Below are 25,991 nucleotides of genomic sequence, written 5' to 3' on the forward strand. Positions count from 1 at the left end.
TGTTAGGACGAGACCGCGCCGCGGAGCCCTCCACCGGCGGCCGGCACCGAGCCCCGCGCCGGCACCTACCCTCGAGGCGGCGGGCCCGACGACGGACCCGGCGGGAACGGCGGGTGCGGGTGCGGCGGCGGAGGCGGCGGCGGCGGCGCGCTGCTCGGCGGCGGCGGCACGGACGCGTTCGGCGGCGGCGGCGGCGGGTACTTGGCGGCCGGCGGTGGCGGCGGTGGCGGCGGCGGCGGCGCCGCTGGCGGAGCCTTGCTGTCAGCCGGCGCCGGCGGGAACCTGCAGTGCACCGGCACCGGGTCCAAACAACTGTCCAGGCACCCCACGAATCCATGCATGAACATCATTTGTAAACTTGACGGAGAAGAAGATAAAATTTGCGCGACATTTTCACGGCTTCTTTAGCATGACGGCAGCAATCACCGCAAAAAAAATATTCTGTTTATTCGGCACCAACATCGGTAAGCCATGGACTTCCCAGAAGCTGCATAAGGACTAAAGCGATACAAGATTGATATATTTAACCACAGCAACGAACATATGCATCGTGTACGTACAAACAACCTATGTTGCGAGCCGCACCACCAACTGCAGCCCATCAGCGCACCGTCACGTACCCGAACGGCGGGTACTGCGGAGGGAAGGGGGCGGCGGCAGCGGCCGGGCCGGGCGCGGCCGGCGGCGGCGGCGGCGGCGGAGCCACAGCCGCGCCCGCCGGCGGCGGGAACGGGTACAGGTAGCCGGGGGGCGGCGGCCCGTACCCGTACCCGTACGCCGGCTGGCCGGTCGCCCCGGCCGAGCTAGGCGCCGCTGCCGACGCCGCGGCAGCAGCAGCTGCCGCAGCCGCCGCCGCTGCTGCCGGCGGCTCTGTCTTGGGTGGCGCGCCCGGCGGCGTGGTGGGCGTCGACTTGCGGTACTCCTTCTTCGGCGTGACGTCGGCCGCCGGCGGCGCTGCGAACGGAGCGCAAGGTCAACATCAGCGGCGCCACGACGACCCGGACGGCGCGAGCGGGCAGGCCGGGCCCCATCAGGTCGAGAGCGCGGACAGCGTCCGGCTTCGCGTAGCGGTCGCCTGTACAGAGGGCGAGCGGCGTCAGCAGCGGGGCGGATGCGCGACAAGGCCGGGGGCCCGGCGCACAGTCGTACGCCGGGACGGGGAGGAGGGAGCCGACGGCCGGAGGAGGTCGGCGGCGGGGCAGGTGCCGACGGGGGAGCGGGTGCCGACCGGCCGGCGCTCCGCCCAGACGATGGATGCCGGTCCAACACACAACAGCCCCACCCAAGCCGTAACTCTCACCACACGCAATCCAGACGCCTGGAGAAACGGCATGGTCAACAGGCATCAAACACGCGATGGCACAAAAGGAGCGCCTGCTCTGGCACCACTACCTCACCCGGACGACAAGCGACGTGATCTACAGCGAGCTATTCCCTCAGACGGGAGCCCGAAAAGAAACCATGCAGCAGACGTCTGAGCACTCGCACGACCCCCAACACAGGTTGACAGTTCAACAATACAAACCTGAATTCGTCCAGCTCATCACCCTACCACCCCAACACATCCGTGCCGCGCCCACCTTTCTCAGCCCGCATGTCATTAACCCTGAATAATCTCGATAATCGCTCTTCTCCTTCTTTGAGCAGCACTAACTACCGGCTCGGACGTCAGCCTGTCTGGCCGCGCTGCGCCCTGCTGGTACCCACCGAGCACGAAGGCGGCTGGGTCGACGGCCTCGACCTTGGCCAGCCCGGCGACGGCGGACGGCGGCGGACTTTCGGTGGCGACGCCGGCCGCCTTCGCCTGGGTGTACAGGTCCAGCACCTGGTGGCAGATGTCTGCAACAGAGACATGCACGGTGTCACGCACGGGTTGACCGAGCGACCAACAGCCGGTCACGCAAGCGACAGAGGAGCGACACACGAGAAGCCACACAGGGGATAGTAGAGCCATGGACAACGACACGAGCGGGTAAACGGTAGTGAATTAGTTAATCTGCGTGTCCAGGATGTCCGACCTTTCCGCCAGGGTGAGGGGCAGACACCGCCATCCAGTGTTGGCATCTCAGCGCGTTGCAAAGCCCCGATGGCGCACGCACGCACGCACGCACGCACGTTTGCACGCACACACGCGCAACCACCTACCCTAACACACACACTCGGACAAGGCACGCAAGGCTCAATGGAGCCAGGTCAGGCAAGGATCAGTGGCGACCAACGCCCATACGCTGTACCTCCACGCATTCGGCAAGGTCGTCAGCCAGTGGCAATTATCCCATACTGGGCCGCCGTCTCGTGGAACGGCCTGCCCCCCCCCCCTCCCCCCTCTTCCTCTGATATCTCGAGGACTACTGGGCAGATAATAATGAACCAAACGGCGCGTGATTTGTCCCGACGAAGTCTGCATCTCTAAAAAGGGAAAACCTCAACTAGCTTTGCATGATCACCAAATTTCAATGGCCGTCCTCTTCTCCCCCCCCCCAAACACCGGGCCCTGGAACCGCTCCCGTGCATGTCATGTACCCCAAATTTCGACACAATACGTAAACAGACATTTAGGACAAGTCGGAAAGTCTCAACGATCTGCTCAAAACCACTAAAAAAAGCAACAAAAAGAGAGACGATCCGCCTACGTGCCTGGAATGCTTTGAAAAACGACGTTGATTTTAACACCGGACTGTGTGGTGAATCAATAAACTATGATCCGCTTCATTGTGTAGTATGACTGATGAACAGAAATAAATACACAAAGCGAACATTCCCTTAATACATGAGCCTAGAGTTTCCAGATGACACACAAAGGTCACACCAGGGAGGCGCAGTGTCAAACACCCCATACGGCCCGACTACCACCAACTAAGTGTCAAAGATAAGCATTTCTGGTATAGGTTATAACAAGTCAAGATAGACCTACTATTCTTTTTGAGTTGACACAATTTAACCTCACTACCAGGGTCCAACGACCAACAAGCATACCAGTAAACTGCTGGTTTTATACACTGACAAAGAGTGACATATTCATGAGCTATTTCGCAGCAGCTTACTAACAACGTGTAATGAATACATCCTACGCTGTGCCTCATGCCAGCAAGAAACACCATTGTATCTACTCAAGCAGGACGATTTGCTTCTCAACCAGAAAGAAAATCATCTTTACTTGAATAACACAAACATCTGCATCCCTGACATCAAACGACCACGCCACCGGGCTCTGAGCTCAACAGGCCTGCCACGGCCCAAAGCCACAGCCGGGGCAGAAAACTGCGGCGCCAGTGCCGACCAAAGCCCAGCTGAGAAAATGAAACAATCCGGACGGCTGACACCAGGAGCAATGGGTCGAATCCATCTCAGCAATCTGTGGCGGCCCGACAGGACAAAGCATCCTTTTTCATTAGAACGGTCTGTTCCATTTGGCGGCGCCGACCGCTCCGGGTGGGGGACACTTTGCCAGCTGTCAGCGCCGTATCAGGGCCGTCCGTCTCACGGGACTCGGCCGCCATGGGTCGGCGCCGGCTGCCCCCTGTCCGCCGCCGACCTGACGGCTCCTCCGCGCGGCCCTGTCGCCGGCGAGTCCGTGGCGGACGGCTCGCGATCAGCTCCCGGGCCCGGGACCGGCCGCCTCGACAGGCAATCTGAACGGCCGACGACGCGCCGGCCGATCGCGTCATCGCCGCTGCCGTGTTACGCAACCGTCACCACCAGTCCTATCGTCTTCAACAGGCGCGCGCGCGCGCCTCCCAGCGCTCTCGAACGCACCTGCTGAGTGTTCCCTGCCCGCCGTCGCTCGCTCGGCGCCTCTCCGGGCGCCGCCGGCAACAGAGCGCCGGGTGTGGGGCACTCTAGCCGGGCTGCGAGCCGCACCGAGGGCCCTCGGCCCGGCCCTGCCACTTGACCGGGCGGCAATCGGCGCCGGAGCGCGCGCCCGCCGCTTATTGGCCGGCCGGCCGCTGCCGTGCGCGCACCGGCACGCCAGGGAACACCCGCCGGTGTGCTCAAGTCCGGCAGCGGCGCCCTCGCGCGCGCAACAAGCAGCCGCCGCTGCTGACAAGGCCGGTGAAACCCCCGATAGCGCTCACAGATCTCGATTTCACCGGGGTTGGCGCAACATTTACGTTCATCAGCCGCTGGCTCGGATCAGCTGGGGACCTCCCGAGCTGCTGGCAACATGATCCGCATAAGAACGGGCCCACCGGGCAACCGGGGTCATCTTGCCCAAGCCGAGCACATCGCCAGTTCGTACGTGTCCGGGCGCTTCGATCGGGCCGTCCAAAGGCCGCGTCACGGCAGGGGCCGCATCGCTGCTGACGGCTGGACTGCCCCGGACAAGCTGCCGCGGTCGCCCTGCTCCAGCAGCCGGTGCGGCGCGCTCACCTTCCAGCAGCTCCATGGAGATGTCCTCGACGAACATGTCCCACCAGCGCAGGTGGTGCGGCTGGCGGCCCACCCAGTCCACCACTTCGAACTTGCTCAACTTGCCGGCCAGGTACATGAGCGCGATCGCTGCAAAAAAGGCGAGCACAGCAATGAGCGTCCGCTGTTGTCGGCGCGAGAGGCGGCGGCGGCGGCGGCGGAGCACGGGGACCGCGCGGCGGCGCTGACGCTGCCTGGCCACGACACGGACGTCACCAGCGCCGTCTCGCAGAGCGCGCGCGTCTGACATGAGACTTAGTGAGGACGGACCCGCGCGGGCGCGGGCCGGTCAGGGCCGGCCGGGCCCCAGCTACACGGGCCCAGGAAGCACACCAGCACAGCCTCAGGTGCCTGTACTCAGTACGTGAGTCACGGCGGCCGCGGCGTTCAATAACACTACAATGTGAGAGGCTATGACATGTCGCTGCAGTGAAGTGGTTGTGAAAACTGCTACATCAAGGATACTAACAGCGTCCACAGTGCTGCAGAGAATACTGAGTTTATTGTGGCATTTTTTTCGCCAGAAGTTGAAGTGCACAACATGCATGATTTGTCGGACATAATTTTCTAAAGGACTGGGAAAGCATAAGGTACAGTTTTGAGCATTATGTGCAGAAAGTGGTAGCATGTCATGGTCTATTAGTATCTTTATCAGCTTTTGGATAATTACAGTGCCATATACTATCAAACTTTTGACCTCAACAGGGACCCCCGCGGTAGTCCGCGCCACATGATGACGAGTGCCTCTGATCATGACTATTGACGGCAGTAGAGTTTCAACAGAGGGCAGAGCGCAAAAAGCGCAATTAATCCGTGCTTTGTGATTGTTGGGGTTGAAAACCGTCAGGCTGGAACGAAATTGTGGGGCCGAATTTTTCTGCACATCTCGCTATCCTCACACAACCTCCCCTACCAAAAAGACAGCACATTCCGTTTTGGCGGCTCAAGCCTCCCAATAAATTTGCCGATACCATGTTGTGCAAACACAATGTCTTAAAAACCTCGTCTCTGTGCCATGCCGACGCCTAGTCAACAGCGAGGCCTCAGCGATTTTTGACACTGAGGACGCCTACGACGCTTGCAAGCGTCTCAAACGCCTGCAAGGCCCAAGTGCGCATAACACAGCTTATCACAGAAAACTGTGGCGCGTAAGACATCATAATATCGAAGTAAGACAAGACAACATAAGACATCGAAGACAATAAGAAGCGTAAGACAACATAAGACATCGAAATAGCCAAATTCGAGCCACGCAAAAATAATGTGTCGCCCAAGCTGGATGTCACCTCGCTAGCTTATAACCGGGGCGTACGCAGGCAAGCGCGGATTTCGCACGCTCTGTTTGCTGACGCACCCCACGAGCAGAGCGCGCAGCGGTGCGGCAGCGAGGGCGCGACGAGCACTCATGCCGGTTAGACATAGCCTTGAATAGTCATGGCCAGGCATGGTCTTATCTACTCACACACACCGCTCAGGCCATTGCATAGCAAACACCCAGGTGAAGCGTTCAATTTGAACAAGCACATTCGACACGATGATGATGATATGGATTTTCGGGGGCGCTGCGCCGCCCTGGACACAAGGCGGCCACTCCGGGACAAATAAACGTCATGGTAAGGCGCTTCGGAGACAATAACATACCAGAGTTCGGACAACGAACTGGTCCTCGAGCACTGCAAACATCAGGCAGGCGAGGCGCGGAATACAAATGAGAGATAGTGGCAGTCGGTATGCTTGTATTTAATATACAATGATCGACCCATGCCGATTCCGCGTTATCCCAGCTCTGCAGTCCACCCTTCGCGAACCGACACGCACATGATGCAAAATGTCAGGCTCGGACAGCAGAGATTTTGGTGTTTATCGGGGTTTACGGGCGCGCCGACTGCGGTGGCCATTTGGCGCCCATAACAAGCGCCAGCAGAGATTCTCCACACGTGTGGGTATGCCGCTCATATTTCTTTTCCCAGAAAGCGCCATCTCTGGCGAGCCGAGCTGAGCCTTTCGCGCAACCTCACCCGGCTCACCACTGATTGCATAAACCATGGCGCCACCACAGAACCACGTCACCTAGCCCAAGTTCGGACGGCAGTGCTCAAATGCACTTAACTGTACGCACACGAATGACGCAGTTTACTAAATCGCTCGGCCCGCCGTATCACTTCTCACCCGGCCGGGCTGCCGGCGGACAGGCCAGTCACGTGACCACCACCTGCGCTGCTCTCAGTCGCGGCGGCGTCTGGTAGCCCCCCGTTCGCCTTCTGCCGACACCAAGCGCGCCGTTCTCCCACGCTGGGAATGGTCTCCGAAGGCTTCGTTCGGTCGCATGAATTGATTGAATGAATGAATTGATGAAGTGAATGAATGAAATGAATTCACGACCTTGTCAACATGGCTTACCCAGTTTTTTAAAAGAAAAAATCCGGCAGAAATCGGCCGGCAAATGACGACTACCATTACTGCAATTGCATGCACCAGCTATCCCTGGACGACGACGGAAACCGCCGACGGCGTCCGTACTGGCGGTGGCGGCTGCACCGGAGACCGCGCTGCAAAAGTGATCGCGGTCGTGTCCGCGATCGCGATCGGGTAGAGGCTACCCTAAGCTCCGCCCACTGCTGCAACCGGTGCGACATTGTGCCGGGTCAGTCAGATCACCCCGCGGGCCCAAGGTCAGTGGGAGGGAGTCTTACTGTGACGTCTGGCCACGCATAATCGCAGCCAGGTTAGCCAGCCAGCCAGGCTCTCGGTGAACAGAAGGAAGCGCCTCCCTGTGTCGGGGTGGCCGAGCCGTCAGTACACAGATCGTCAACCGAGGCGCCGGCGTCCCTGCTCGCCATGTCTGACACGGGCGCCGCTCGTGCGCTGCCCTGGCCGGCCGGTGCGTGCCCGCGGGCAGGGCGTGTGGACGTGGCGCCTCGCGTGGCGGCACCCCCGGGGCCGGAATTGGCGCCGGCTAATGGCTCGCCATCCGTCAGCGGTGCCCGGCAGCGGTCACGCCAGAGGGGCGGCGCCGATCGGGGGAGGGGCCGGCCGGACACGGCGGCCGGCCGGCCGGCTCGCCGCCAGCGCACGGCGACGCCCGATCGCCAGCCAGGTCGGGGACCGGAGCCTTGGGCCGGGAGCCGGGCGCCAGGAGCCGGGAGCCAGGAGCCAGGAGCCGGGAGCCAGGAGGCAGGAGCCGGGAGTCAGGAGGCAGGAGCCGGGAGCCGGGAGCCAGGAGCCTGGAGCCAGGAGCCAGGAGCCAGGAGCCAGGAGCCAGGAGCCAGGGTCCAGGGACCGGGGGCGCCATAGCACGCTCCGGCTCCCTCTGCACGCCAGTCTCCCCGCTCTCCTCCCCGTGAGCAGCGCTGACACTGCCTTCTGTCGATCTGCGACGCGTATCGCCCAATCACCATGGCCTCTTGCAGAGTCCGCGCGGAATACGGCGTGATGTGTCGAGCCGGACGTGAATGTCCTTCCTCCATCCTCGCCTTCTGCTTCCCCAGGGAGCCGGGAATGGACGTCTTGATAATCCTCGGTCACTCTTATTTCGCGCGACCTCCAGGTCATACGCGGATACTCCTAAGCCGGCATCTCTTGATCGGCAAAGAAATTAAGCTCAGGTCACCTCTGACACCACGGGTATTTTCGTCTCGCCAGTTTCTACGCTTCTAACTTAGTGGCTTTATGTGACGGATTACCAGGTCAGCACTCCACCAGCGCAGAGCCGGCTCCTGGCAGCGGCGGTCCCTAACCGTGGGCCGGCACCTGGCGGCGGCCGGCCAGGGCCGGGAAGAGGGGCGCCGCCGATCAGCCGGGCGCCGGCCGACGCGGCTGATTGAACCGCAGGAGGCCGCGGCCGCACGCCCTGCCGCATATAATGCGTCTCATCAGGCGGCCGGCCGACCGAGCGACCGACCGGGCGCTGTATCTGGGCACGTCCCGCGGCAGGCCGGCTGGCAGGCGGAAGGTCCGCACCCGCCGGCAGACCACGCGCCGCAAGACGGTAATTGGACAAGACGGTCAGACAGACGCAAACGTGCGCAGACGGGCGAACACGTCACAGACGGATGAGATGCATTACGGAAGGAGGGCGGCCGCGCCGGAGGAGACAAAGGCGGCAAGGAAGCTTCGGCGGCGAGATGAGCCGAGTGGAAAACACCTGACGATAGTGATGCATGGTGACAGAAGGAATGGCGTCGGCCGGGGAGGAAAACGGTGAGATAAGCATCCGGAGATCAACGGCCGGACGTAAAGTCGGGAAGAAACGAAACTGGTCGCGCCCACGCAGAAAAACTGACAGACGAGCGCAAATAGACCATTTCTTGAGCATTCCATTGCACCGGGTCACCGGGCAAGTGTGATACCGGTGCCACACCGCTGCCATGCAGCCGCGCGTTCGGACGGCTAATCAGGCCGTTCCAGGAACGCTCTGATCCTTCACAGACAGGTCAGGCCCACCCGGACAACTGAATACGGCTGCAATCAGGAGACAAAGGCCGGTCTGGCTGACACGTCTGACGCCCGCCGCCGGGCCGGATCGGTGCCGGCTTTCCAGAAACGGCGGCGCGCCGTTCCAGGGCGCGTCGCACCAGCCGCCCACTCTCAGCGGGCGACGCGGCGGCGGACACCGGCCGCGCTCCTGGAGCGCCGTCTCAGCGACCACACCAACGGTCCGGAGGGGGGAGGGGGGGGGGGGGGGAGGGAGGCTCGGCGCCACGCGGTCCGCGGCCCGGTACGATCTGTCTGCCCAGCGTCCACACTCAGTTAGCGTGGGAGGACGTGTAGCTCCTGGCAGCTTTCCGCTGATATTGCCGTAGCAGATACCCATAATGCCAACGAAATCATCATTCAATATTCCCGGAGCAGTTCGTAAATTCGACGGTGGGCGTTACCCACCATCAATCACGAAGGACGGCGTGGCGAGATATGCTTCACAGGGCGCAAATTTTGATTGAGAGCGCGCCATCAGAATGCAGAGTTATATTACTTCATGAGGGTCTTCTCCAGTGTTGGCCTGGGTTCCACACCGTCGGTTTGGGTCCGTCCAATAATTTTGGCTGGGATGATGAGAACAGTGAGGAACTCACACACAGCCACACACAGGAACTTTACGTTTGTCAAAGTAACGTGTGCATGGGGCAACGAACACTCAGGAGGAAGTCAGGCCGTGAGCGTCGGGTCGGCCACCCAGTCACTCAAATGTTCGCTCTAACACTTACAAAAACCAGCACCCCTGCGCATAAACCTATTTCATGCTCATTCGCTGCAATAACAGGAGACAACCGACGGCGGGCACCTGGATGCAGGCGTTGCCGGCCGCTGGATTGGTCAGACCTCATGCTAGGCGGACGCTGGATTGGCCAAACATCATGCTAGACGGACGCTGGATCGGTCAGATGTCATGCTAGGCGGACGCTGGATTGGCCAGACCTCATGCTACGCGGACGCTGGATTGGTCAGACGTCATGGTAAGCGGACGCTGGATTGGTCAGACCTAATGCTAGGCGGACGCTGGATTGGTCAGACCTCATGCTAGGCGGACGTTGGATTGGCCTGACCTCACGCTAAGCGGACGCTGGATTGGCCAGACCTCACGCTAGGCGGAAGCTGGATGGCGGACGTTGGATTGGTCAGACCTCATGCCCGGCGCACGCTGGATTGGCCGGACCTCATGCTAGGCAGAAGCTGGATTGGTCGCACCTCATGCTACGCGGACGCTGGATTGGTCGCACCTCATGCTAGGCGGACGCTGGATTGGTCAGACCTCATGCTAGGCGGACGCTGAGTGGTCAGACCTCATACCATACGGACACTCAGTGGTCCACACATCGGGCCGGCGGTGGTGACTTATACGACTATTAAACACACCTAGACATAAAGCCAAACACCGACTTTGGCCGCAGTCGCTCGCGCTCATTTCTTCCCTTCTCTTGGCCAATGAATGACAACCAGGCAACGGGTGGGCAATGCTGAGAAAAGCTGGTGTACAAAATGCCGAAACTAGCACCCTTTAATCTCGTAATGTAAGCGTTAATGCACTTCAACTAAAGCCAGTGAAGCCGCCGTCAAACGTGTCCTGCCGAACCATGCATCAACGCACGAGACATACGCTGCCTGGAAAGCTTACAAGCTCACTCCGCTTTCCATCGAAGTGCAGCCTGAACGGCTCATCCTCCACTCCATCGAAGTGCAGCCTGGACGGCTCATCCTCCATTCCATCGAAATGCAGCTTGAACGGCTCATCCTCCATTCCATCGAAATGCAACCTGAACGACTCATCCTCCATTCCATCGAAATGTAGCCTGGACGGCTCATTCTCCATTCCATCGAAATGCAGCCTGGACGGCTCATTCTCCATTCCATCGAAATGCAGCCTGAACGGCTCATCCTCCATTCCATCGAAATGTAGCCTGGACGGCTCATTCTCCATTCCATCGAAATGCAGCCTGGACGGCTCATCCTCCATTCCATCGAAATGCAGCCTGGACGGCTCATCCTCCATTCCATCGAAATGCAGCCTGAACGGCTCATCCTCCATTCCATCGAAATGCAGCCTGGACGGTTCACTCTACATTCCATCGAAATGCGCGGCACGACCGACTTGCCTGCGCGACGGAGCGGCAGTCAAGCCAATCATTGGATTAACCGAGCATTGAACCGTACACTATTGATTAATGATCACGGCGGTTGACACGCTCAAAATAGCTTGTCTGCGGCGCTGACTGATGAGGTGCGCGACGCGTCCATCGGGCATGCGACAGCACGTCGGCGGACCATGGCTGGACGGATTGACACACGTCTGGAAAACTGGGCCGGCTGGCCATCTCCCCGTTGTGGGTGGGGTCGTTCTCCATGTCGGTGGGCGTAGTGTAACGAATGAAAATGTGCGGGGAGCGTCTGACTGGGCATCACGCATGGATGCCAGACCTCCGACGGTCCTCTGCGACGCACAACATCTAAAAAAGCGTACCAACTACATTACATATTGGAGATCCCTGGTACTGAGCAGCTCAGAATACCCTGAGTCATCAATGACCAGTGCCGCATTCAAACATCTTTAGGTACACCAACATTCTGGGATGTACGTCTTCTAGTTTCTTTCTCCACGGGACTGGTGCAAATGTCGCTGACCATGTTTGTGAGGATCTGACTCTTACGAGCTTCTCACTCGCACCTCCCCGTGTTCAGACAACAAGCGAGCCCTGCAGCCACCCACAAGCCGTGCTGCAGCAGCGCTCAGCAGCTGACCAAGACCATGACAGAGCCCCTCCTGCGCCCACCAGCCGGCACAGACAATGACAGAGAGCCCTTCCTCCGCTCACCAACCGACCCCGACCATGACAGAGAGCCCTTCTTCCGATCACCAACCGATCCAGAAACAGAGAACCCCTCTTCCGCTCACCAACCGACCCAGACCATCACAAACAAAGAGCCTCTCCTCCACACGCAAAGCGTCACAAGTCACCACGATTTCAGTAGACTGCAATGTTCAGCGATTTTAATTCGTGTCTGACGTAATGGGCTGCGACGAGATCCGTCCAGAGGGGATATCCAACGTCGGGATAATTAGCTCTGGTAGCGGGTGAACCTCTCAGTCGCAACACGTATCCCATAAGCCGTGGCCAGCAACAGTGGCACAACTCGGGAGCATAACAGGCCCGGGGCACATCTCTCCGTGAAATGGTGATACACACCATCCATTTTTTCCGGCACTTTTTACAAGGCGACCTCTGTCATCATCCGGCACGTTTCCGTCTGATCCAGCGTAAAAGGTGCTGCTTCCGAGGATATCGCTCACAGAGAGCGCGGAGCACGCTTCCTCGCACATCAAGACGTCCAAAATCACGAGCGTGCTGAGGAGGACGCCACTTCCGGACCTGTTACTGGCCGCCGGAGGCCTGCGGTGCCCTACGCCTCTTTACATATTGCAGTCGTTCGTGGGGGATTTTCCCCGCGTGCATCTAAATGGTGCCGTAGCGCCAAGCCAAAGGCGAGTTGAGAGGCCAGCCTTCTAAGCGGCCGCTTTCACGAGTACCCTTCCCTCCCCTCGGTTCATCTTGACCTGTTTGTTTCGTGCTGCCGCTTTCCCAGTGCTGGGCGGGCGACGGCGACGCGGCCAACCGACGCGACCGACGACCGACAACCGACGCGACGGCCTTTCTCAATATACGCCATGCGGCCAACCGCGGAATCCCTGAAGGGGTAAGGAAAGCGATGAGTTGAACTCTGAGTTAAGAGGACTTTTCTCAAAATACGCCATGCGGTCGATCGCAGAATGCATACATGGATGAGGAAAGCGATGAGTTGAGCCATGAATTAAGAGGACTTTTCTCAATGTACACCGACGCATAAAGGGGTGAGGAAAGCAATGAATTGAACCATGAATTACGAGGACTTCTCTCAATGTACGCCATGCGGTCGACCGCAGAATGCATTAAATGATCAGGATAGCGATGATTTGAACCTTGAATTAGGAGGATTTTTCTCAATACATGTCATGTGGTCGATCGCAAAATGCTGAACGGGATGAGGAAAACTTTGAATTAAGAGGACTTTTCTCAATAAACACCATGCGGTTGATCGCAGAATGCATAAAGGGATGAGAAAAGCGGTGAGTTGAACTTTGAATTAAGAGGACTTTTCTCTTTTGCATCGCTCGCCATATTTCTAGCTTGCCGCAAGCTCAAAAAAGCCTTCATGGCCAGTAGTATGACATGAGTTTAACACGCGCAGACATACTTCCACATGCTTCAGTGACACTTTTCTTGCGTGTTATTAAGCACATAGTGTTATACAAATACATACATGCCATCAAGCCCTTTGTATGCCACATGCCCTTTAAAGTACGTGTGCGAGTGTGTGCGTGCGTGCGTGTGAGCACGTGTACGTGCGTCCCAATTACTGACGCGCAACCGTCAAACAACCCCTTAAGGATCACTTAAACACCGAAAATGTCCTCTCGGACTGGTCCCGGGACGACGGCAGCCCCGGCTTCTCTGCTGCGACTTCCGGCCGGCGATCCCTCTCCTCCCCCCTCCCCACCCCCTCCCTACAGGATAAGGACGGGCCGGCCGCTCACGGGCCGTGTACAGCCAGCCAGCCGACAGGGGCGGCTGATTTCCCATGAACGCTAGCTGATCAGCGGCGGCACCGGCGGATCGATCGGCGGGCTGATGGCCAGGAGGACGGACCGTCCTCGGCTGTCGACTGATGACGGGATGGAGGAGGACCGTCCTCGGCTGTCGACTGATGACGGGGCGGAGGACAGACCGTCCTCGGCTGTCGACGGATTACGGGGTGGAGGACGGGCCGTCCTCGGCTGTCGACTGATGACGGGGCGGAGGACGGACCGTCCTCGGCTGTCGGCTGATGACGGGGCGGAGGACGGACCGTCCTCGGCTGTCGGCTGATGACGGGGCGGAGGACGGGCCGTCCTCGGCTGTCGACTGATGACGGGGCGGAGGACGGACCGTCCTCGGCTGTCGACTGACGGGCAGAGGACGGGCCGTCCCCGGCTGTCGACTGATGACAGGGCGGAGGACGGACCGTCCTCGGCTGCCGACTGATGACGGGGCGGAGGACGGGCCGTCCTCGGCTGTCGACTGATGACGGGGCGGAGGACGGACCGTCCTCGGCTGTCGTTGTTGTTGTTAATTAGGGTTTTTGGGCGCGCCGACTGCATAGGTCATATTGCGCCCATAACGTTGTCATTTAGTTACGAGGTGAAAATATGGAGCGAAATCCTATTTTAGCAAGGAGTAAAAACCGTCGGCCATCTTCAAGAAGTTACGAGTGATTACCAAAAATGTCACTTAGCGTAAGGGAGGTAGCATTTCGCCCAAAGTAAAGCAACCGCTCCCGGGCGAAATGTGGACATAGTTTAACTACGTGGTCTACCGTCAGAAAAGCAGGGCAACGAGGGCATCGGGGTCTCTCACCACACAACAAATACCGGTGGGTTTCGTACGTATGGCCAATACGCAGCCTGCAAAGCACAACTTCTTCTTGCCTCGAATCGCGGAAGCTGCAAGACCACGGGCACAATTCGGGTTTTATATGTTTCAATTTGCTATTTGTGTCATTATTCCAAGAGAGCTGCCACTTGTGTTGCAAGTAAGGTAAAATCGCTGGATAAAAACTTCGGGCTGGAAGAGGCAATCTGCCCGTACATGGTGCAGTCCTCGGCTGTCGACTGATGACGAGGCGGAGGACGGGCCGTCCTCGGCTGTCGACTGATGACGGGGAGGAGGACGGACCGTCCCCAGTTGATGATGGGACGGAGGACGGTCCGTCCTCGGCGGCCGACTGATGACGGGACAGAGGACGGAACCTGGGGCGTACTGAGCTTTGGTGTCGGACGGTCACGGGGCCTGGGGAGACCTGATGCCTGGTGACGGACGACCACGGGGCCTAGGGCGCACTGAGGTCTGGTGATAATAATACAGGTTTTTGGGAGCGCCGACATCTGCAGTCATTTGGCGCCCATAACGCAGTATCACCTATCTAACCGGGCTTGCATAGGGCTGAAAAAAACCTACAGCTCCCAGGAGTGCAAATAGGTTGTCCATGTCAACTAAGTCAGAGTCACTTCCTAGAACATCGCGATATCGAAGCGCTGAAAGGAACACGCCTTCCAAAGTAGCGCACACGCCCGGCGTCTGTAATTTTACACCAGGAAGAGCTACGCTAAATTGCAGGAGCTGTCAGCAGTCCCGTCCGGGATCACTCACGGTGACACGTGCTTCACGGTGCTTTAAGCTCTTCATGACGCCACTGCGGTACTTGTCCAGGGGGGAGAATGTAAGGCTGGGTGGGGGGCACTGAAAGGGTTTGGATGAATAAAGCTCATCCACTTAATACACAAAAAGAATACCGACGTAGCAAATATTGGCGTGTTCGTGATCAGCACCATGAACAGACGTCACCATCACATTGGCTCAACAGGGAATCCTCCAAGGACAGCCTGATAAAAAGCGGTTGTTCTTGCTGGGCCCGCTGAGCTACGTCTGCCTAATGGCGTCCTGGTCGTTCAGGTCCGAGAAGACACAGCGACTGATGAGGCCATGCCGCAGGGAAGCTGGCCGAGAGCTCTTCTGGGAGCCGTTTGAGGTTTATGCGACGTAGCTGCCACATATCATTTATGCCACTGCATTAATTAGTTAGTAAGTGGGTTTTAAGAGCGTATGAAATGCAGGGGTTATTTGCTTTTTTACGGCAATAGTCCGCAGAGAAAAAAAAGTACTGACATGAACGGAAAATGCGACCAGGCATGTGTAATCCAGACCATCAGTTTCTTATCACAAAGGTTAAAAATAATGTTCCGCATTTGAATATTTAAAGGAAGGTATCAGATATGGTGTCATAAGCTCACTTGCGCCAATCGGTTTACTTCGAAGTACTAAAGACCGCTCTATACAACATAATTTGACGCTTTAGTAAATGTATCGCCCAATACGTCATCGTTTCAATACATAATACGCCGTCTTTATGACGCCGAATCGCTGCCGGACTGACCGTGTCAGGACATCCACTGAAGGGGACGGGCTCCCTCACTCGTAGTGTTTAAACTTGCCGAGAGGTGGCGGCGTGTTACTGGAGCGTGTTCGCGGGACCAAATATCGTCATGTGGCCGTGTTTTCAGCCTTTTTTGAAGTGCTCTTGCATATGTGTCAATGATTTTATACTGTATACTTGCATTCACATAACCGGCAATTGCGCTATCTAAAGTTATTCGATTCCCAGTTAAATTTTCATCGTAACTTGTACCATAGTCCAACATCCTGCATTATGCAGCACATTACGCAATTCGTGTTCGGAGCTTGCACTGAACGCATCACATAGGCTAGAGCCAATTGCAGTACGTTGATGCCGGGAATTGTGCTGAAGGACGCCAGACACGAATAACGCGATTATCATATTCTGATTGACCTTGAACGCCATGGTCGTCCGTCTCAGTAGCCCAGTTGGTTAGAGCGCCCGCCTTCCTTCCCATCCACCCGTGAAAGGGTGGGTTCGGGTTGTTCCGGGCGCTCGCTATTTGCCCTTGACAGATATGGTCTGCGGCTGGTGGCAGCGGTTGCGTTAAACGTGGGTGGGATGGTCCGTGCCGAGCGTTGTGATAAGTTAAATTTTTGCCATCCACTTCTGCCGCGGACCTGGAATTGCAATTTGCAACGCCGGATGGCAGGGATCAGGGATCACGAAACAAGCCATGCTGAGCGTGATCTCTGATTCCAGGAATCCATCCATTCAAAAGACATGGAGTTATCTAAATAAAAACAAAACAAGCCTAATTAAGTGATCGTATTCCCCGGACGTTTCTATGGTGTCGTGCAAGTCTGGGTGACCTTGAACTAGTATTCGCATGTTCGCAGGCATCAGGCTCAGAAACCAGGGGGTTTAACTATTCAAAAGGGCAGGGCTGTGAACTGCACCGAATGATCTTCAAAATCGCTGTCTCATTTCAAACCACCATATACGTGCGGGACGCTCATTTTAAGTACCCTCAACATTGCACAGCAGGACACTGGTTTCGACGACCAGATGAACACGCCCCAAGCTAAAGCCATCATCACATAGCCAACACTGTTCACTAAGTAAAAAACAAAACAAAACAAGGATGACAAGTGTCCTATAACGCAATAATAGCAGCACAACTGCATTCCCCTCACCGCCCAACTCCGGCCGCGCACCCAGTCCAGCCCCCACGAGTCGCAAGCCTCGCAGCGCGCTGACCTTCGCCTGCGGCGGCCACTACATCCGTCGGGGTCACGGACGCCGCAGACCCGCCCTGCCGCCGGGGCACCTCCCACGGCGCCGCACCGGCCGGGGGGCGCCCGGTCGGCCAGACTTCGACACCGGCCGCTACTGACAGCGGGCCGGAGCCGCGTCAGGGGGTGGCGGCTGCTGGAGACGCGTGCGGAGTGCCGGCCGCGCGTCGCCCGGTTCCATTAGCCATGGCCCGCAGGCCGCTGACAGCCCGTCCACAAGTTGGGCGTCTCCGGGGCGCGGCGAGCGGAGGTGAAGGTGGTGCTCGCCACGGCCCGGCGGTGACGCAGGACGGACGCGCCAGCGGAGCACGGGGGCGGTGCAGGTGGCGGCCTGCTTTTGTCTGGGTCACGTTGCGGAAATCCAGCCAGTTCTGAGACGATTCCCGTTGAAAGGGTCGCTATAGTGTTCATCACTGTACAGCGACCAGCAGCCTGGCGACGCCGCGTCACGGCGACGCGGCGTTGATCTCAGGACGAGGAATGTCATGCATCAGAGGTTGACCACTGGCGGTGCTTCGCCTCTCCAGCACCCCCACGTACAAGCCCTTCCAACATGCACCGCTGAACACTGCGGCGGCGGCATGCGTACATAAATAATATCCAGATTAAGAAGCACCACCTCGCCACATAAAACATATGCCTGGACTGTCGCCTCGTCTGTTGCCTTCAACTGTTTCACTTGAACAGATTGCAATATCTCCAAAACCGAAATGTTCATTCTCAACTTACAGCACTCCAATACTGGGAACGATTACTCGACGCGGTCCGGCGGATAAGAGTTCTCCCATCACATCCAGTGGAGATATCTGGTGCCACCCAGACGCCGGCCTAACCCCAGAGAGTGAGTGTGGAGCATGATGCCAGCCAGTGGAGATATCTGGTGCCGCCCAGACACCGGCCTAACCCCAGAGAGCAAGTGTGGAGCATCATGCCAGCCAGCGGATATATCTGGTGCCACCCAGACACCGGCCTAACCCCAGAGAGCGAGTGTGGAGCATCACGCCAGCCAATGGATATATCTGGTGCCACCCAGACGCCGGCCTAACCCCAGAGAGCGAGTGTGGGGCACCATGCCAGCCAATGAATGTATCTGGTGCCGCCCAGACACCGGCCTAACCCCAGAGAGCGAGTGCGGAGCACCATGCGAGCCAATGGATATATCTGGTGCCACCCAGACACCGGCCTAACCTCAGAGAGCGAGTGTGGAGCATCACGCCATCCAGTGGATACATCTGGTGCCACCCAGACGCCGGTCTAACCTCAGAGAGCGAGTGTGGAGCATCACGCCATCCAGTGGAGATATCTGGTGCCACCCAGACGCCGGTCTAACCTCAGAGAGCGAGTGTGGAGCATCACGCCAGCCAGTGGATACATCTGGTGCCGCCCAGACACCGGCCTAACCCCAGAGAGCGAGTGTAGAGCATCATGCGCCGTTGCTTCTGCACACCGGCCGAGTTCGCCAGATAGCGTTACCACGCCCCGCCAAACTTAACGGCAGCTGGCGCAGGTGCGTCTTCCAACTTGAGCAAGGGGCCCATTAATGGTCTAGACTTCTTGCTTTAAGCACATTCACTTTTTACCGGTGCTAGCGATCTTCGTACTAATTTCTGCAATTTCACCTTTTTCCGGTGCTAGCGACCTTCGTGCTAATTCTGCCATCATAAATTTTAATGCAATGAAATTCTATTAAATGGAGACCTAATAAGATATCCCATGGATGATTCAAATCAATACACCAATGTCGAGGTGGGCAGGTAATCTGAAACAGAACCTGAAGCTAAAGCGAGGCCCGTTTACCTAAAGCATTGCCGGAAACGCGATGGTAACGTGTTTTCTCTAAAAATTAACGCAGGCCAGGTGGCTGGAATTAATATCGGTGCCAGCCACTTCTCTTCAACAAAGTAAGCCCGCGCTCTCCACCAACAAAGTCCGTAATCCGAAAATCTCGCCGATTACGTCTGTCAGTAACCAGGCATTTCTAGCGCAACACTCGTAATCCCAAGACAACACGTTTAGCCCCGGACAGACGCCGGTTCCTGAGCAGCCACGCACCGCCCCAGGACCGGCCGGCTCTTGCCAAGGGTCACGCGCTTGGCCGTAAGACCCCAGCCCATGGCTTCAACGCGGCCGGCCGGCGGCAGGTCATTCTAACCAGGCGGCTCCAGCGCACCGCCTGTGGGCCCGCTCTGACCCGGCGCCTCTGACAGACCGTCTGTGGGCCCGCTCTGACCCGCTGGCCCTGGCCGACCGTCTATGGGCCCGCTCTGACCCGGCGGCTCTGACAGACAGTCTGTGGGCCCGCTCTGACCCGGCGACTCTGACAGACCGTCTGTAAGCCCGCTCTGACCCGGCGGCTCTGGCAGACCGTCCGTGGGCCCGCTCTGACCCGGTGGCTCTGACAGACCGTCTGTGGGCCCGCTCTGACCCGGCGACTCTGACAGACCGTCTATGGGCCCGCTCCGACCCGGTGGCTCTGACAGACCGTCGTCTGGCGATGGGCCACCCGTGGCTCCATGGTCCTGGGCTCCCCGGCCCCACGACGCCTCACAAGACGCGCAATCGCAACTATTTGGAGTGGACGACACATCCATGGCTACGTCTACCACTTTCGCCCAGTATTTGTTTGCGCAGTACTGTCTTCTGGTGGCATGGCAGCGCTTAGGACATGCGTCGCTTTGACGTCTATGCTGCGTTTCACCGTGAATAAAAAATAGTCAATAACACAATAACACATCAAATAACACATAAAACCATTATGATTGATTGATTGATATGGTAACCCATCATAACATACTTCCGCTTTTCCTTTTGACAAAATATTCCCCACTCCTTCACGTGTATCTTTTTCGGACTTCAAGGAACCTGCCAGCTTGCATCAACAAGCCACAGGTTCCCGCCGGACGTCCCGACAGTGCAGTGGCTAACGTACCTATAATCTCCGGTTCCCACTGCAGGCAGAGGGTGGTGCAGAGCGAGTCGTTGACGAACGTCCAGGCCATCTGCACACACTTGTGCAGCTTCACCTTGTCCCCTGCACAATTGGCCGACCGGTCAGGCGTCACCCGAGAAAAGAGAGGGGAGGGGAGGGGTAGGGGCTGAGCACAGAGCGACACAAGGCAGAGGCCGCGCACGTTCGGAGTACAAGTGACAGAGAACGGCAGATACTCCGAGCCGCTCGTTGAGTGAAACGCTGTCATCCGCCCACAGGCATGCCTGAGACCGGTCAGGCGTCACCCGCGGAGAGAGAGGGAGGGGAGGGGAGGGGAGGGGAGGGGAGGGGAGGGGAGGGGAGGGGAGGGGAGGGGAGGAGGCGAGGACAGAGCGACACACAGCATATGCCGCGCACGTTCGGAGTACAAGTGACAGAGAACGGCGGATACTCCGAGCCGCTCGTTGAGTGGGACGCTGTCATCCGCCCACAGGCATGCCTGAGACCGCATCACAAAAGCAGACCAAAGGATCCCGGATTCTGAAAGCCATTGAATGTATCAGGTGGGATCCCGGCACGCCTCTGGCTACACGTATGCACAAGGCAGCGTTGCGAGACAGCGCTGTAGGATGAACAGTGCGATATGCACGTCATCACAACACATTGGAACAACGACACGTTTGCGGATTAGAGCTTAAGCCACGGAGCCAGTCACACCCAGCCCCTTGCGTTCAGCTCCAATCTTAGGTCACATCGCATTGGACCAGTAGGTAAGTTAAGCCGCTTTGCGTCCGTCCACTAAACTTCAACGAGGGGCGTTTAGGGGAAGGCATCAGTTTCTGGAGCAGGGAAAACAGCTATCGAATTCCGTGTCATAAGTTTAATGAATGTGTTCTCTGGTCAGCAGAGGCCAGGACATGTTAGCATTGGGCTTAATCCTCATGGCTGCCGCAAATAAGCCGTCGCGCGGCACCACGGCCTTCACCTGGCTCCACCGATTGATTGCGCGCGGGTAACATGACCGTACGCACCTTTCAGACATTTGGCGTATTTGATGAGGTAGGTGTACGGATGGTCCACCTGCAGGTCAAACTTGATTGTCTGCAGCAGAATCCGCTCCATAGTCATGACCTCCTCCTGTTGGCAGACCATCGGGCGGAGAGGTGAACGGGGCAGCCGTGATATTTCGACGACGTGATAGGTTATATCATGACATGTTCGCAGCGCCCTAGCTCTTTCCATAAGTTTTGTCATTGTATTCTATATTCAGCCGATAAAATTCTGGTTTATGAACACTTCAGCAGTTTGGTTATATATGGGTGACTTGAACATACCTTCAGACAGACCAGCCACCAGTCCCACTTCCAGCAGGCGCGCTTCCATAAAGCTTAAACGTCACCTTTGGACCACCCTTCCCCCTCCCCCGGGCATATATACATATTCACTTCAAACTACCCACCAAAAACATGACAAAATAACCTCACACCGGCCGTGCTGACCAGCCAGGGCCCGGGCGGCAGACTAGCACCAACTATGGCCTGGCGCAGGGGCGCACCTTAGGGTCATCACCGAACGCCACGAACTTGGTGTCGGGCAGCAGGGTCTTGGCCACCTTGATAATGTCCTTGCACTTCTTGGGCGTCTCCTCCACCTTGCCGGCCAGGAAGAGGCAGCAGCAGGCGGTCACCTGTGGCGCAGCGGCCCGACCGACGTGAGCGACGCTGTCGTCAGGCACGCCCGCCCCCATCCCACTTGTGACCTGGGTCTCGGCCGAGCGAGGCGAGATCGCCGGAGGCACGGGCGCCACATGCTCGCGCGCAGGAGACAGATATCCTGGCCGGTTACGCACACACATACACACTTATACCATCTCGGTGAAAAAGTCACGCCGTCAGGGCTCTAACGAATCTTCTCACAGGAGGTGCAGTGACCGCATGCGTGCGGTGAGTTCCTGGAGCAGGAAAGCTGGATCCGGTCCTACAGCCACCGTCAGTAATATAAAAAGAAACCTGGGCGAATAACAAGGGCAATGCCACCCGTAATTGTAATCCGAGAGCACCCATAACGCACGGATTCCGGGAACATGATTCGCTTCTTGGATTTGCCCCCCGACCACACCTCAGCCGGGACAATGACGTCACTGACTGGTGACGGTTCGAGCGTCGACATTAAGAAGCAACATAATCGCACCGCTTACCTCGCAATGGTCCGCTGCGAACATTAATTGGCGACAGGTCGGACAACCTCCTGTTGGGCTGGCACACGAAGCCGCGCCGCCAACTAACCGTCCATTGTGTAGCATCAGTGGCTCGGCTCTGTTTGGCCAGCAGCGCTTTTGACGGGTTTATGTCTTTGTGAGCTTTCTTCGAACAGCCACGAAGTCTTAAGGAACAGGTAGCACTATACTCAAAAAGGTGCGTTGTAATACCATCATAGCACTTGTATGCAAGTTTTGTGATCAAGCGGAGTTGCATACATGCGAAAGATTACCACAAATCCACATCCCGGTTCCAAGAACATGGGAAACGAAGTTTTCCCAGAAGCCTGAAGATCTGGGGCTGAAGCTCTGTGTCGGGTTGACAGGTGTAGACGGCTGCACGCCCCCGAGCACAACTTGTGGATCGGCCCGCTTTGGGCGGTTTTGCAGGCTGCCAGTTTCTCACCAACGTCTTTTGCAAACTTGCGTGCTAGCGTCAAACATTAGTGCCTCTCGATAAGACAGTAGAAATAGCCTTATGTGTGTGAATAAGGTTCCTCGCAAATGCGCTGCAGCTTACGTAATTAGTGCCCCTCTGACTGATAGTCAGGAAATATATCTGTGAGGTGCAAACGTGGAAAATACATAAAAGATCACGCTCTAGTACTTCATCGAGCAATAAGAACCATCTATAGGGGTCCAAAAAGCGACAGGCTGTGTGCCAGGGTATTCTGGTACCATCTACGCAGAGGCGCACACAGGTGGAGACACGCGAGCCACGGATACACCAGCCTGGACACTTTCCAGTTAATTCTGCTCTCTTTCACAACATTGCTACGCCCCTGTACCGATCACAAACAGCGTGCCTGACGGCGGACACGGACGCTGTGTTCTATCGAATGGATAGGATGTGTGGGTGAGATACACCGGCCAGTCCTGCACAGATTGTCACGGACCCGATATAGGATTTAATAACATATGTGTGAGCTCAAATGCCCTAGTTTCAGCGTCCGTACGAAAACATCATCTGAAAAGACTGCAATGTCGTCACAAAGGTCCAGTGAAAGAAGAGGGATTCTGAAACTCGGGATATACAGATGCACCATTCGTAAACATGAGAATACGTCACGTCACAACACTATTTCTGAGCCTCAGCCAGCATCACGAAAAACCGCATTCCAAGCGCGCCGCGTTGCGTCCCAGGTTACTCACGTATCTGTCAAACTCCTTGAACGAGTGGAACATGTAGAAGCGGTGCATGAAGACGACGCCGGTGGCCACCGTGTCGTAGCGCAGGCCGATCTTATTGCCCAGGTCCATGATGAAGCGGGCGCCCTCCTTGCGGTAGCGCATCTCCGTCTCCTGCGTGATGGCATCCTGAGCCGACGGCGTGCTCTTCAGGTCCTTGCGCTTGTAGAACCAGTACACCATGATGGCGGCGACGGTCAGCGGCGGGCAGCAGCTGACAGCGGAGGCGGTCAGCGGCGAGCAGCAGCTGACAGCGGAGGCGGTCAGCAGCGGGCACCAGCTGGCGGCGGCGGTCAGCGGCGAGCAGCAGCTGACAGCGGAGGCGGTCCGCAGCGGGCAGCAGCCGACGGCGCGATGGCCGATGCCCTGCAACAGACGGCGCGTCGCCATCAGTGCAGCACACACCATCACCATAAATATTATGTATAACTAAATACAAGGTCAACATCCATGCTGATTTCTGTCGGCAGCCTTGCTACGCACACTTATTTTTTATCCGGCACTTTTGACGTTCCGACTTCCGCGCTTCCGAAAAAGTGCAACTGAAGTGACCCCCCAACTGCAAAACTTATCACGAAGGCGAGACCAGCGCGTGCGGTCCGACAGAGGACGAACGTGCGCAGCGGGCCGCGGACGCCAGCCTAACAACTCTGTCCCCGGGCAACTCCTGCGGCTAGCCACGGCTCGGTCTCCGGTGCTGTCTCCAGCGCGAAACAACAACGCCAGCGCCCTAAACACATGCCACACACGCCGACAGGCCAAACGGAGGTGCCCCATTCGTCTGGCGGCAGTCAAGCCAGCCGTCGGGAGGTGCGGGGTGCTGCCACGGGCAGTGAGATGGAGCGCGCTGGGGACGCCGCGCCGGCCCGCGGCGAGCCTGGTAACCTGTGCAGCCGATCTGGCAAGGGACTTGGCTGGGGCCGATCCGTCCAGAATTTAGATGGGTGTTTACAGATGTTGGGGCACCTGTGTGCAGTTCGTTACAATTGCGAGTAGCGATACAGCTGTACGCCAAGGGCACCCCAGCAGACTGGTGTGGGAGACAAGACCCCCATAGGACAAAACAAGAGTGAAGTGTGACCCACGCAGAAGTTAGTGGAATACAGTGTTTAAGGGTGCAGATCACAGATCAAAGTTCTTATGACCTTGTGCTGACTGTGTATCCTAAGATCAAGGCCAGTGCAGAGCACTGCACACGCCTGCTCACGACCTTTCTGGCCAGATCGATGTTAGGGTGCTACAGGGCAGGTGGACACATACCTGGGGCTCCCAAAAAGATCCTGGGTATCATTAACATGGAACATTATGGGATCCTGGATTTGGCCTAGGGAGCCAATCACATGTCTAGCCTGACAGGGTTGCACTTTTGACTGCTCCAGGTCACAAGCCACAATATTGATCATCTGGATGCAGGAGACTCGGATACTAGACACCAGCCTTCCACAGTTTGAAGCATGGTGATCTGTCTATGCTGTGTGGAGGAGAAATACCTGGATCATTCTAGTCATTAAAGTTATCAAACAAGCCTGGATCCTCCCAATCTCACAGCCCTTCCTACCTTGCATGCGCTCTTCTGTGCAAACTTCAAACATTCATCAAAATAAGCTAGGAGCCATGGGACATCTGCATATACATTATATGTACATAAAAGGGTATCCTACCTGTAAATCCACTTGCTGGAGCCATGTGAAATACTAAATACAATGTCTTAGTGAAGCTGTATCATGAACAAGCTGACAGCATGCTAGTGTTTTCAGACATAGATTAAAGCCCATTTCCTGACTTACAAAAAAGCCACCAAACTCTGTGAACTCATCTATCAGGTGTGCTGCATGAACCATATACACATTCTGCCCACTGGTGACTTTTGCTATCCACACTATCTATCTAGGCAGCAGAAGACAAATTGCTTTGTTATGTCCCATTAAACATGACATACATGACACTGACAGACACACTAAAGCTTAGCAATGTGGCAAACAACCTGTTAGACTGTGGGGTTCATGCTGTGTGGTGTTTCTTCAAACAACTAATGTATGTTGAAACACCAGATATTCTTAATTTTACATTTGTCAGCATCAACAGGAACATGATGGTGGAATGTCCATAAAAGGTGGCTGTAAAGGCTGGGTGAATATGTCACATCATGTTGCAATTTGGACTTCAGTGATACATGGTCAGGTAAAATGCTAGCAACCATCTTGACTATAATTGGAATAACTTGGCTTGAGGCAGGCTTATACCTGTCTGGTTGGAGTTGACAAATTCTGTGGGAGAGGGTAGGATTATGTCATATGTACCACCCAGTTTAACACCAAGCTCAGTATCTCAAAGTGGACTTGACATCAGCAGCACCTACAAGTCATGTGGTCTTCCAAATGGCAAATGCTGTTAGGGCAGGGCAGGGCAGGGCAGGGCAGGGCAGGCAGGGCAAGGCAAGGTTTAGGGCATG

General features: G+C 56.9%; 1 protein-coding gene across 1 annotated transcript; it reads right to left on the minus strand.

Moving 5' to 3' along the window:
* Window positions 1–601: 601 nt before the first annotated feature.
* Window positions 602–23,798, minus strand: CycK (cyclin K). The gene is made up of 8 exons (XM_037217472.1): window positions 23,504–23,798; window positions 21,650–21,781; window positions 21,126–21,231; window positions 20,095–20,196; window positions 4,372–4,500; window positions 1,708–1,839; window positions 869–954; window positions 602–634 (listed from the first exon to the last, which is right to left on the minus strand). The coding sequence occupies exons 1-8, from the start codon at window positions 23,720–23,722 to the stop codon at window positions 602–604; spliced, it is 939 nt and encodes a 312-aa protein (XP_037073367.1). The 5' UTR covers window positions 23,723–23,798.
* Window positions 23,799–25,991: the final 2,193 nt, after the last annotated feature.

Source organism: Pollicipes pollicipes, unplaced genomic scaffold, assembly GCF_011947565.3.
Source record: "Pollicipes pollicipes isolate AB1234 unplaced genomic scaffold, Ppol_2.1 Scaffold_4002;HRSCAF=4701_pilon_pilon_pilon, whole genome shotgun sequence".
Lineage (NCBI taxonomy): Eukaryota > Metazoa > Arthropoda > Thecostraca > Pollicipedomorpha > Pollicipedidae > Pollicipes > Pollicipes pollicipes.

Coding starts and splice junctions, on each gene's coding strand:
- CycK (XM_037217472.1), bottom strand. CDS start 23,722: ATGGTGTACTGGTTCTACAAGCGCAAGGACCTGAAGAGCACGCCGTCG. Junction 20,197..21,125: donor ATACGCCAAATGTCTGAAAG/GTGCGTACGGTC, acceptor CCAATTGTGCAG/GGGACAAGGTGAAGCTGCAC. Junction 635..868: donor GCGCGCCACCCAAGACAGAG/CCGCCGGCAGCA, acceptor TTCCCTCCGCAG/TACCCGCCGTTCGGGTACGT.